Here is a 14694-nt window from a genome sequence, read left to right as displayed (position 1 = left end):
CACACACACACTCTCACTCTCACACACACACACACACACACACTCACTCCCACACACACACACACACACTCACTCCCACACACACACTCTCACTCTCTCACACACACACACACACACACTCTCACTCTCACACACTCTTACACACACACACTCACACACACACGTACCGTTGGCGCTGACACAGAGAGGTCTGGTGCTGGATAACACGGGACTCTTCAGAGGAGACGAGTCTTCTGCGTCCTCGCTCAGAGCTGAGAAGAACACCACATACCTTCAGGAGCGCCTACCACACTCATGACAATTAACCATCACAGACATTACAGATGATTTCACCGCACTGACACAATCAGACGAGAACAAAACTGAGCCGAGCTGATCTGCATAATGACTCTATTGTCTCCTGTAGAGCTGCTTTACAGATAAAACTGAGTTTGATTCTTAATTGATGAATTTTACAACTTTTATTTTCCTGCTTATTACTGTGAAGCTGCTTTGAAACTATCTGTATTGTAGAAAACACAATAGAAATAAAGGTGACTTACATTAATGCACTGCAAAAACACTTTCTTACACAGTATTTCTGTCTTGTTTTCAATCTCAACATCCTTAAATCAAGACACATTTACTGGAGACGCAAAATGAAGATATGAAAAAAATATATATTTTCCCCTTTGAATTAAGTTGATTTTTCTGATATCTGATATTCGTTTGTTTAAAGCAAAAACGCAATTAATTTTCACAGAAAATTTCACAATTAATTTAAAAGAAAACAAGACTTCACATTTTTATTATATTTTATTCCTTGCCGTTTTCTGTCAAAATAAAAGTCTGATGGTTTAACATTTCAAAATGCAGAAATTAAGACATAAATATTAATATTGCAATTTTACAGTTGTAAATGTACAATAAATTGTTTTTTTTTTTAATGCTAAATTTTTTATTTTACAGTGAAATATTACAATATTAATATTTTTTTTATTTTTTTATTTAGTAATTTATATACATTTTATTCCCTGTCAAAATAAAAGTCTGATGGTTTAACATTCGAAAATGAAGAAATTAAGACATACATTTTAGTTTTGTAATTTTACGGTTCTAAATGTAAAATAAAATTATATTTATGATTATATTTTTTAATACTAAATTTTTTATTTCACAGTGAAATATTACAATATAAATATTTTTATTTTGTAGTCATTTACATATTTTTATATAATAGTAGTAGTAATAATAATTATTGATTAATAATATTAATTATTATTATTATTTTATAGCCATATTGATATATAAAAACAAAAATATATAAAGTTTTGCCAAATAGTGCAGCCCTACAAATTAAATTGCGATCACAATTTTTTATCAGAAACAAGAAAACAAGACTTTTAGCCATTTAGCTTCTCAAGTAAATTTATCTTAATTTTAAACAGTTTTTCTTTAATTGGTCTCAAAAAGTAAAACTCGCAGAAATAAAACAAAGGAATAAATTCAAGGAAACACAATACGTCAATATGTTCTCTAAATGTTTTTTCAGTTTAAGTTCGTTTTATTTCAAGTAATGTTTTTTAATAGTTTTTAATGTCTCAGAAAACAGGACTTTCGCATCTCCAGTAAATGTGTCTTGATTTAGGGATGTTTAGATATTTGTACTGGAAAACAAGACAGCAGTGCATGCAGCATTTAATGCCACGGCTTTATGGATCTAAGCCTTTCTGCTCTGATGTAAGAGGTTTTTAGGGCTGAACTTGTGGACGGGTGAATGAAGACTCCTGTAAGAGCCTGATGTTCTGCAGTGAAGCGTGGATCTGAACCTGGAGGGATGTGCAGTCGATACAGCAGCCGGATCTTCTCATTCAGCTCCTCACAGTACAGAAGGTCTGCAGGGAAACGCTGCTGTCAGTGACGGAGGAAAGCACAGGTGTACAGTGTGTGTGTGTGTGTGTGTGATGTCTGAAGCGTGTGTACCCAGCATCTGAGTGAAGTGAGAGAAGGTGACGAGGCCGTCTCGGTCCTGATCCAGCAGAGTGAAGGCGCGCTGAGCGACGGTGTCTGTGTGTGTCCCGCAGCTCCACGGCGTCAGCAGCTCATACAGACTCTTAAACTGAGCTCGATCCACCACATAGTGCTCCGCAGAGCCAGCGGCCGCCGCAGGAGGAGCAGGAGACGCAGAGGAGGAGGAGACGCCGTCACCCCAGTACAGACTGACGAAGTGCTCCGTCTGAAACACACACCACGCTTACTACTACTACTAAATAAATATATGAAGAGTTCATTTGCAAAAACCGATAATTTTTTCTGAAATCACGTTTTTTTATTATTGCGCATTCCAAGTAATATCAATCAAACTGCAGTCGGGTTGTTTTGATTAAGTAATAAAAACTTAAACAAATACAGGTAATTAACAAAATTAAACTTTTTTTTTTACATGGGCTATTAAAAGCTAGCCTTGTCACCTGACCTGAATACAGCGCGCTGATTCGCTGAAATGGACTTATCGGCTTCTGTTCAAAAACAAGGCGCTTGTCACTCGAGATGCCTTGAAAATGGACAAAACCGGCTTTTTTTTTGACAAAACGTGTAAAACAACAAAATTACTAAAACTTTAATTAAAATGAAAGTGGAAACCAAAAAATATAAAACTAAAATCTAATTCAAAATATTAATCACAACGATGCTGCAGTAACATCTTGACGGATCTGAGGATTTTTAATAGATTGCTTTGAGAACAAACATCTATCCGTGTTTATATATTTATAATAATAATAATAATACATTATGTATTTACATATAATCATTTCATCATTATTATTTAAGGAACGACACTATAGGTGAACAGGGTAAAATGTAATAGATATAATCTTCCCCAGTTGATTGATTGAATTTGAAGAATTGCAAACATTTTCTGTATAGCAAGGTTTCTGAAATGTGTTTGAATATGCAAATAGGGTTGCAAAAAGGTGGAAAATTTCCAGTAAATGTTGGAAACATTCCAGGATTTTTTGGAATATTCCAGGGATTTTCGGAAAGTTTCCGGAAATTTCCCACCCCTTTGCAACCCTATATGCAAATGAGGCATCATCTAATTTGCATATATTACAGCACAGAAATCTGAACATTAGATAAAGCCAGGTTCAAATTCTTGTTTCATTTTGTTGACCTATCAAAGGTTTTTCTCTTTTCATCGCTCCATAAATCAGAAAATACTGTCAACAGACGGAAAACAAACATCTTCACCATGTTTTCAGGAGTAAAATGTTGTATAAATCAGTGTGAGTGAAATATGTATAAACCCTCAGAATATAAAGAGGAATAAAACTGTAAAGTTAGGTGTTTGTAAGAGGAAAAAACTCTTTAAAGATTGAAATCTACAGATGCTGATAGATAAATGTGTATTGTGCATGTTTTCTTTCCACTCGTCTGAAAGAAGAGACTTGGAGCAAAACAGAGCAACATCTCAAAACTGACCAGTGCATTTACTTAATAATGTCTTCATTTTTATTACATTTCTAATTATTTGACAGTTTGTAAGAGAAAAAACTCTTTAAAGATTGAAATCTACAGACGCTGATAGATAAATGTGTATTGTGGATGTTTTCTTTCCACTCGTCTGAAAGAAGAGACTTGGAGCAAAACAGAGCAACATCTCAAAACTGACCAGTGCATTTACTTAATAATGTCTTCATTTTTATTACATTTCTAATTATTTGACATAGTCTCCTTGCTCTTGTAGAGCTTCTTTGTTGTGTAATCTTACGATTGTGCAGTTTCAAGGGATATGTGCCTTCACAATCAAGAGATCTGAGAGTGTAAGTGTAAGCGTAAAGGGTTCAGAAGTGTCACCTTGAAGAGGTCGTAGAGCTCCGACAGGTCTTGCTGCGACAGAGACACGTCTGCTGTGACCAACCGCAGCTGCAAACACACACACACACACACACACACACTCAAGCAGAAGAACGAGCCGTGCAGAAGCCTTTCAGAGGAAGGAGAGGGAAGAGTCTCACTGCGTTGTCTTTGGTGGAGTCCTCGTGCGCCTGCAGCACCTGAACACGCTGGCGGCTCCTCAACATCTCCACATGCTTCACCGACACGCCGCAGAATTTCTGACGAGACACAGAGCGAGATGAAGACTCTGGACAAAAACGTAAGGCTGTTTAGAGCAGACACACACCTCGTGCGCATCCGTGATGAGCGTGGTGATGTTCAGACGATGAGAAGCTCCTGCGTCTTCAGCACAAACGTGTGACTCCTCCTCGTGTCTGACCTGCTCCAGGAAACTGACCAACACAGAGACGAAACGCCTTTAGCTCACAGAGACATCAGTGCTGAAGGATTCCTCCAGTATTCATGAACTGTGTCTATGAAACTCCCTAAAGATTGACTATTTTGTTCAGTGTTCATACAGGAATGAGTCATCACTATGATTCAGTTCTGTGAATCAGTTCAAAGAGTTTCAGTGAATCGATTCAAAACTCTGATTGCATCATCATCACTCAGAAGCATTCACTGAAGTCTCTGTTATTCATATGAAAGAGTTTCTGTGAATATCTGTAGGTGCTGATTATGACTATGTATTGTTATATTTGTGCATATAAATTAATATAATTAAATATGAAATATTTAATGATTAATGAAATTATTACATATGAAATATTGGAGCATAATAATAATCAAAATGATGAAATATGAAAATGTTTAAATATGAAACATTGGTGCATATAAATTAAAATGATTAAATATGAAATATTGAATGATTAAATATGAAATATTGAATGATTAATTAAATAATTAAATGTGAAATATTAATGCATATAAATGAAAAAGATTAAATATTTAATAATTAAATATTAAATATGGCTGCATATAAATGAAAATGATTAAACATGAAATATTGGTGCATATACATTAAAATTATTAAATATAAAATGTTTAATGATTAAATATGAAATATTGGTGCATATAAATAGAAATGATTAAATACGAAATATTTATTTCATTAATCATTAAACATGAAATATTAATGCAGATAAACGAAAAATATTAAATATGAGGTATTTCATGATTAATGAAAATATTAAATATGGAATACTGGTGCATATAAATAATTATTAAATATTTAATCTTTTTTAAGTATTGAATAATGATTAAATATGAAATATTGAATGATTAATTAAATAATTAAATGTGAAATATTAATGCATATAAATGAAAAAGATTAAATATTTAATAATTAAGTATTAAATATGGCTGCATATAAATGAAAATGATTAAATATGAAATATTGTTGCATATTAATAAAAATTATTAAATATAAAATGTTTAATGATTAAATATGAAATATTGGTGCATATAAATAGAAATGATTAAATACGAAATATTTATTTCATTAATCATTAAACATGAAATATTAATGCACATAAACGAAAAAGATTAAATATGAGGTATTTAATGATTAATGAAAATATTAAATATGGAATACTGGTGCATATAAATAATTATTAAATATTTAATCTTTTTTAAGTATTGAATATGGCTGCATATAAATGAAAATGATTAAATATGAAATATTGTTGCATATTAATAAAAATGATTAAAATATTAAATATTGGTGCATATAAATTAAAATGATTAAATATTAAATATTTAATGATGCATGAAATGATTAAATATGAAATATTGTTGCATATTAATAAAAATTATTAAAATATTAAATATTGGTGCATATAAATTAAAATGATTAAATATGAAATATTTAATGATGCATGAAATGATTAAATATGAAATATTGGTGCATATAAATTAAAATGTTTAAATATGAAATATTGGTGCATATAAATAGAAATGATTAAATACAAAATGATTAATTAAATAATTAAATATGAAATATGAATGCATATAAATAAAAAAGATTAAATATGAGTTTTTTATGATTAATGAAAATATGAAATATGAAATACTGGTGCACATAAATGAAAATATGAAATATGAAATACTGGTGCACATAAATGAAAATGATTAAATATGAAATACTGGTGCATATAAATGAAAATGATCAAATCTGAAATATGTAATAATTCATGAACTGATTAAAATACAGAACATACGTGCATATGAATTACAATTATTTCATATTCTTCTTCTTGGGTTCATTTAGTGGAAAACAGTGTGAAAACATGCCTTGATTTTACTGTATTTGACTGTTTACAGGAAGCCGCTGGAGGTAATTTCATCACCTGGTCAGGATCATGAGCGCGTGTCCGTCGTCGCTGCAGGAGCTGAGCTCGGCCATGTTAGCGTCCAGCACCGCCAGCGCGATCTGGAAGACGGCTCTGATGCCGAGGTAGAAGAAGCAGTCGAGGACACACAGAGCGCTGCGGAAGGGCAGAGCGCTGACGAACAGCGTCAGGAACCACGTGAGCGACGCAGACGCCAGCGGAGAGAGGTCAGGAATACGCTCCGACAGCTCCGGCAGACGCTCGCGGATCAGCTCCTCCAACACCGACTGATCCACCTGAGCTCCTGACAGACAGGAAGTGACATCAGCAGCGTTACACCAGCCCAACCAAAGCACACACCTCACACACAACAGGAAGAGCGGAGGGAAGCTGCGTTCATTGTTTTCTAATTGTTTGTTTAATCTACAAATCACTCATCGTTTCTGTACATTACATTTCCAGAATTCCAGACGTTTCAAGAGCTGAATATTATGCTGGGTTCTCACCTGATTTGCTACTTTGCTAATTAAAGTAATATATATATAAAAAAAACCTTTAAAACTGTTTTATTTTAAAGCTAACTGCCAAGAAAGCATTTCATCAAGAACCCCATTTTAAATTAGTTTTTATTAACTTGACATACTAAAATAACTAGAACTGAAATAAAAATAATAGACATATTTAAAAAGAAAAAAAAAACACAACAGAACATAAAAAATTAAAACTATAATAGTACTTCAGTGATTCTGTTCAGAAATCAAAAGTAAAGAAAAACAATATTTTGCTAGACTTTTCCAGAGTTCAAGTTTAACCGTAGTTGATCCAAAGTGCTCTACATTAAAAATAAATCAGAATTATAAAAGAGAAAAAGAGGGTAGAAAAAAAAATACATAAACTGAGATAAAAAAACAGAATGATCCCTTTTCTTTGTTCCTGTTAACAAGTTGTTAGTAGGAGCAGGACCCAGCAGAAGCACTTCGGTTTTATTTTCATTCAGTTGCAGAGAGTTATTTGCCATCCAGGTCTTGACTTCGTTAAGGCATGAAAAGAGATGATCTAATGAAAAGTCATTTCCTGGTTTGATTGGAAGATAGAGCTGAATGTCGTCAGCCTAACAATGATAAATTAAGTTATGTTTCCGCAGTATTGAGTCTAAAGGGAGCATGTAGAAGGAAAACAAAAGAGGGCCAAGAATAGATCCCTGTGGAACACCACAATGGTTAGGCGCAGGGGGTGAAGTAAATGACCCGATGTTTACAGAAAAAGTCCTCCGCTTTAAGTACGAGGCGAACCACTGTGAAGCTAGGCCCTGAACCCCAACAACACGCTTGAGTCGTTTCAGAAGAATATTGTGAACAACCGTATCAAATGCGGCACTCAGATCTAAAAGTATGAGGATAGCAGATGACCCAGAATCAAAGGACAGCAGAATGTCATTCGTAACTGAGCAATACTGCGCTCTAAAACAGTTGACAAAAACAGTTGCTGAGGGGTAAATTGAAATGAGAAATATCTTGCATTTTAGTTGTTTTAGCTTATTTTAATGCTTTTCGGTCTTATTTTAAATCTTTTTAATACATCTCGAGGACCCCTAGTGGAGAACCACTTCTTCAAGCAAAATATAATTTTCCCCTTTTGATTTCTGAAAAGTATCATTGAGACAGCTTTTATTAACAGTTTTTATATTAAATTTATGTTTTCATTTTAATTTTAGTTAAAAGTTTTACTAAATCTGTTGAGCGTTTTAGTCATTTTTAGTAGTTTTTGGTAACGCTACAATAAGGTCTCATTTGTTAACATTAGTTAATGCAATAACTAATATGAACTAACAATGAACAATATATTTTACAGCATTTATTAACCTTTGTTAATGTTAATCAAAACGTCCACGTTCGTGTTAGTTCACAGTGCATTAACTAATTTAACCAATTCAACTTTTGATTTTAATAAAGTATTAGTAAATGTTGCAATTAACATTAATTAAGATTAATAAATGTTGTTAATATAAATAAATTGTTAAATTGTTAGTTCATGTTAACTGTTATAAAACGGATAGTTCCGGTGCTTGTGCAATAACTAATATGAACTAACAATGAACAATATATTTTACAGCATTTATTAACCTTTGTTAATGTTAATCAAAACGTCCACGTTCGTGTTAGTTCACAGTGCATTAACTAATTTAACCAATTCAACTTTTGATTTTAATAAAGTATTAGTAAATGTTGCAATTAACATTAATTAAGATTAATAAATGTTGTTAATATAAATAAATTGTTAGTTCATGTTAACTGTTATAAAACGGATAGTTCCGGTGCTTGATTCTGATTGACTGAGCTGCATTCGAAGCTGTTGTAAATGACTCTACAAAGTAACATACACCTTTGTTTACGTTTGTGTTTTGCTCGGCAACCACTTTGTTGGAGCCACAACTGATTCTGAGGAGCTACATTGTTTGGTGGAAGAATACTGTTTTTATTAATATCATTACACTTTATTTGCTCTGTTTTATTTTGTGAAACCTTACTGCGTATATGTAATAACCGTTTTATAAAAGTAATAATCCCCGTGAAGCCATGGTTTACAGTGAATTTATAACAGCTAAGGGTGTGGTTAGGCACTCCGCGAAGCGGATGATGAAAACAGAACAGACTTCTTGGGGCTTATTGCTTTAATGTAACTAAGTAATGTTAACAAATGAAACATTGTAAAGTTTTTCCCTTTTTTAACATGACTATATAGTTTTTATTAATTTTTTTTAGTTATTTTAGTACATCAAGTTTATCAACTAAATGAAAATAGTAACTAGCTGAAATATATATTTTAAATATTTTATTTCAAGTAACAAGAATTTTAAAATGTAAAAATGTTTAACTATTTCTGAAATGTGAACTAGACCGTTTTTTTTGCGGTTCTCTGAGTCAGTGGCATTCAAAACATTTACAGAGCATTTACCACCGCAAACATCAGTCATTTAGAAGGGAACCAGACAGGTGTTCAGGTTGTAGAGAGATTGTGAAGCACACACCGATGACCCTGCGGTTGAAGTAGTCGGGCAGCATCCGCTCGCACACAGTGACCAGCAGCCAGAACGCTTCCTCCTCTTTAGTGTACAGGAGCATCACAGAGGCCAGGATGTTCATGGACTGCAGAGAACACACACATCAGCGGTCACATCCACCAACAACACCATCACAGTTCAGTTAATGCATGAGCTTTGTGTGGCTTTATCTGGTTTAGGGTTTTTATGATCTTCCGGGCACCTGACAGTAGGGGTGTGCGATATATATCGTCTGCGATTTGCTGCTTTAACGATGTGCAATTTGACATTATCGAGTACTTTGCAAAAGCCAAACAAAACACCTACGGAGTGCACACATACATTACGTGATGAAGTCTAGTGGGTTAAACACTGCATGATTCAAGTCTATTAAAATGCATTAAGAAAGATCACAGAAAATGGGCAGAAAATGTACATATTTATATCATTTCATATAGTTAAAAATCACACGAAGAGTGCCGTTTTTTTCTTCAAAAATAAGCATGATTACAAATGTGATACTGATTTTATACAACAGTTCAATAAACAATAATATTAAGAGATTTACGTTTTAGACACCATATTGGCTGTTTTTGCTCTATTTCGCCAACCAAAAATAATTGTAAAAAAAGTCACAGCGCTGTTTTGCGTCTCTGAGCAACATGACGGCGTTTCGTTCTTGAATGAATCAACCGTTTAAATGATTCGGTTCAATCGCGATGACTCACTTATTAACAGTGACTTGCCGCCACCTGCTGGCGGCTTTAATTTCACATTTAAAGTATTTAAAGTATTCAAACATCAGTATGCAATATTTTATGCTTAAAATATCAAAACATTATGCATTTGTAACTGCAGGTTAAAGCACTACGTGTCCCTCTGAGCTGAATTAAATTGAGCTGAATTAAATAGTGTGTAAATACATCTAAATGCCACTTCAGATGCAACTTCTGCAAAGATTAATGGTTTGGTAACCTAAATTACTTATTATTCTAATTGACTGATTAAATGTAACAATTTGACTCAAAAGATGCACACTTTTAGCAAAAAATGCCCATAAAAGGTAAAAATAAATTTAAACTTCTGATGTGAACTGACCACACAGAATGAAGAATATCAAAAACTGCAGCTGTCCATGCTAGTCAGATATCAGCACAATAACACTCGGCAAAATATCGTCTAATTATCGTTATCGAAAATATCGAGATATTTTTTTTCCCAATATCGCTACCTGGCAGTAGCCGATGGCGGGGTTTCTGAAGGCGTAGGCTGTGAGGACGCGGCGCAGCGCGGAGATCCCCGTCTCGTTCTGGAAGGCCGGATGCTCCGGCAGCGAGCGGTGCAGATCTCGCTCGATCTCCTCTGTGGCGATGCTGCTTTCCCCTCTGCATTTCTCCAGCAGATCCGCGTAGTAGTTGGGATGAGCTGCCAGCGAGGAACACGCGTCTGAGAGACGAGATGGAGAGATGGAGGATGTCACACACACACACACAAATCAAAGATGATGGTTGTAATTCTCCGTTTATCTAGAATGACTAAAGCGTTCTTCCCCAGAACTCTCTGATCGACACACATGGATTATATCTCACTTTAAACACAGAAACAAGAATATGAGGATCCAAAAGACAATAATCACAATGTGTCTTGATGTTTTGTCTTGACTCGCCTGACATAAATAATAAAGATCAGATAATCACTCATAGGAACAAAAGTATATTTTAATACACATTAGGCGAAAATGGTCGTGAGAAATATTTATCAAACACTGAATTTCGGATCATGGGATCACATATGCAGAGGAATATTACCGACTACTAGATATACATTTTTCATTATTTTTTTATTACAATTATTCGAGAAAATTAATACACTACTGGCCAAGAGTTTGGAATAATTAATTTTTTAATGCTTTTGTAAGAAGTCTCTTCTGCTCACCAACACTGCATTTATTTACTAAAATACTGTAAAAATAGTGAAATATTATTGTAATTTAGAACAGCTGTTTTCTATGTGAATATGTGTTAAAGTGTAATTTATTTCTGTGATGCGCAGCTGTATTTTCAGCATCATTACTCCAGTCTTCAGTGTCACATGATCTTCAGAAATCATAATAATATGCTGATTTGATGATACAGTTGTGATTAGTATCAATGTTGAAAACAGAAACCGTGATACATTTTATTTTTCAGGATTCACAGATGAACAGAAAGTTCAGAAGAGCAGCATTTATTTGAAACATAAATCTTTTGTAACATTCTAAATGTCTTTCCTGTCACTTTTGATCAATTTAATGCGGCTTTGATGAATAAAAGTATCAATTTCTTTCTTTTTTTTTCTTTTTTTGTTAACCTTACTTACTCTAAACTTTTGAATGGTAATGTATCACGGTTAAATGTGGTCTTGGTGAGCAGAAGAGACTTCTTTCAAAATCATTAAAAAATCTTAATTATTCCCAACTTTTGATCGGTAGTGTAATTGATTTTAAAATTAGTTACATAATTGCAAAACATATGGGACGATTGTGCAGCATGTAATAAAACTCCTGTGCGTACAAGAGCAGAGAACTCTAAATAAATAAGCAGATAAGAGCGTTGATCTGAACATCTCTACAGAAAGCAGCAGAAGAGGAAGTGAGTCGTGCTCAGAGGCTTGAGTTGGACAAATATAGAGCGACTAAAAACACCATGGAAGTGACTTTCTTCTGTTCTGTGTCACCCTGTCCGCTTCTCTCTTTCTGTTTCAGTCTCTCACCGGAGAAGTTGAGCCACAACTCTCCGCGCAGAGACTCGGGGATCCCCAGCGCCACCAGCTTACGGATCTTATCCGTGCGAAACATGTGAACGCCGCGACCGAACTCGGTGAAGTGTTCCTCCCACAAACGCTCTCGAACCTGCTCCGTGTTCTGATGGACACAAAAACATCTTCAGCCCACAATTCAACAAAAAGAGAAATTATTTGCATAACTGCGTTTTGCATAAAGCATACTTTTAGAACACTTAAAGGGACAGTTCACCCAAAAATGCAAATTCTTTCATTTACTCTCACTCAAGCTGTTCCAAACCTGTATGAGTTTCTTTCTGAACAAAAGAAGAGATTTTGAAGAATGCTGGCTGGCAGCCGCTGAAGTCAAAGTTGGACAAATATAGAGCGACTAAAAACACCATGGAAGTGACTTTCTTCTGTTCTGTGTCACCCTGTCCGCTTCTCTCTTTCTGTTTCAGTCTCTCACCGGAGAAGTTGAGCCACAGCTCTCCGCGCAGAGACTCGGGGATCCCCAGCGCCACCAGCTTACGGATCTTATCCGTGCGAAACATGTGAACGCCGCGACCGAACTCGGTGAAGTGTTCCTCCCACAAACGCTCTCGAACCTGCTCCGTGTTCTGATGGACACAAAAACATCTTCAGCCCACAATTCAACAAAAAGAGAAATTATTTGCATAACTGCGTTTTGCATAAAGCATACTTTTAGAACACTTAAAGGGACAGTTCACCCAAAAATGCAAATTCTTTCATTTACTCTCACTCAAGCTGTTCCAAACCTGTATGAGTTTCTTTCTGAACAAAAGAAGAGATTTTGAAGAATGCTGGCTGGCAGCCGCTGAAGTCAATGCGGACCAGTTTGGTTACCAACATATTTGGAACAACATGAGAAATGAGAAAAAATTTTTAAACACATTTTACCCCCAAACTCTCATTACTGCAATGCATTCATTTTAAAGTTCATTTTTATTTATTGATTGATTTGAATACAGACAGTACAGAAAATAAAAAAAAAATTGGTTCCAGCCATAAGCTGAAAAATATGCATTGTACATAACGAGTATAACATATGCTAATTATATAATTAGAATGATTAAAAAATAGAAATAATCTGATTGCTCTCTTTCTGTTTCAGTCTCTCACCGGAGAAGTTGAGCCACAGCTCTCCGCGCAGAGACTCGGGGATCCCCAGCGCCACCAGCTTACGGATCTTATCCGTGCGAAACATGTGAACGCCGCGACCGAACTCGGTGAAGTGTTCCTCCCACAAACGCTCTCGAACCTGCTCCGTGTTCTGATGGACACAAAAACATCTTCAGCCCACAATTCAACAAAAAGAGAAATTATTTGCATAACTGCGTTTTGCATAAAGCATACTTTTAGAACACTTAAAGGGACAGTTCACCCAAAAATGCAAATTCTTTCATTTACTCTCACTCAAGCTGTTCCAAACCTGTATGAGTTTCTTTCTGAACAAAAGAAGAGATTTTGAAGAATGCTGGCTGGCAGCCGCTGAAGTCAGTGCGGACCAGTTTGGTTACCAACATATTTGGAACAACATGAGAAATGAGAAAAAATTTTTAAACACATTTTACCCCCAAACTCTCATTACTGTAATGCATTCATTTTAAAGTTCATTTTTATTTATTGATTGATTTGAATACAGACAGTACAGAAAATAAATAAAAAATTGGTTCCAGCCATAAGCTGAAAAATATGCATTGTACATAACGAGTATAACATATGCTAATTATATAATTAGAATGATTAAAAAATAGAAATAATCTGATTGTAATGAATTCTTTGATTTTGGTGTGAAATAAGACTAAAACATCTTCATTATGTATTGTAACGGTGTACCAGGGTTGCTACAGTTAATTAAAACTAAAACTGAAGCTAAAGTTAAAACCATAAAAAAAGTGTTACTTTTTTTTTTTTTTTTTTAAGTCTTTTAACTTGATGCACCAAACTAACTGAAATAAAAATGTATAAAAACTATACAGACAAATAAAAAAAAATTCTAAAAATTACAAACAAAATACTAAAATTAAAATGAAAAAAAAAAAATGTTTTTACTAAAAATGCTAATATCATCTGAAAGTGACCCTGCTGTGTGCAGAGATGGTGGTCAGGCTGGTGTTACTCACACTGGTCTTGTTCGGAGCGTCTGATTGGCTGGGGTGGAATGTGGACACGAGGTCGGTGTGGACGGTGTGACGCAGAGCTTTATCAGAGATGATGACGCTGCTGTCCTCCTCGTCTGATTGGACGGTGTCGTAACAGAAGGTGTAGTATGGTGTGGAGGAGATCTAGAGAGCAGAAAACACACGCTGCGTTATAAGAGCCGCTGAACACAGAATGCGTTATTTAGTGTTCATCTCCATATATACACTACCGCTCAAACGTTTGGGATCAGTAAAACTTGTAATGTTTTTAAAGAAGTCTCTTCTGCTCATCAGGGCTGCATTTATTTGATCAAAAATACAGAAAAAAACTGTAATCTTGCAAAATGTTATTACAATATAAAATAATGGTTTCTATGTGAATATCTGTTAAACTGTAATTTATTTCTGTGATGCGCAGCTGTATTTCCATCATCATTACTCCAGTATAAAGTGTCACATGATCTTCAGAAATCATTCTAATATGCTGATTTATTATTAGAATTATCAACAGTTGTGCTGC

At 34.6% G+C, this 14694-nt stretch overlaps 1 protein-coding gene across 1 annotated transcript in view; it reads right to left on the bottom strand.

The window, feature by feature from the left end:
- Positions 1-14694, bottom strand: part of tbc1d8 (TBC1 domain family member 8) — a 36887-nt gene that overhangs the window by 3687 nt on the left and 18506 nt on the right. Inside the window, exons 8-18 of the mRNA XM_016553224.1 lie at positions 14157-14318; positions 13153-13303; positions 10481-10695; positions 9238-9355; positions 6228-6513; positions 4166-4271; positions 3999-4097; positions 3838-3906; positions 1963-2215; positions 1809-1874; positions 168-251 (exon numbers count right to left, since the gene is read on the bottom strand). Coding sequence (XP_016408710.1) covers positions 168-251; positions 1809-1874; positions 1963-2215; positions 3838-3906; positions 3999-4097; positions 4166-4271; positions 6228-6513; positions 9238-9355; positions 10481-10695; positions 13153-13303; positions 14157-14318 — 1609 coding nt within the window. The remainder of the gene's footprint in view (positions 1-167; positions 252-1808; positions 1875-1962; positions 2216-3837; positions 3907-3998; positions 4098-4165; positions 4272-6227; positions 6514-9237; positions 9356-10480; positions 10696-13152; positions 13304-14156; positions 14319-14694) is intronic.

This window comes from Sinocyclocheilus rhinocerous, unplaced genomic scaffold (assembly GCF_001515625.1).
Source record: "Sinocyclocheilus rhinocerous isolate Xijiao unplaced genomic scaffold, SAMN03320098_v1.1 scaffold3693, whole genome shotgun sequence".
Classification (NCBI taxonomy): domain Eukaryota; kingdom Metazoa; phylum Chordata; class Actinopteri; order Cypriniformes; family Cyprinidae; genus Sinocyclocheilus; species Sinocyclocheilus rhinocerous.
This window is presented reverse-complemented; position numbering and strand designations above follow the sequence as displayed.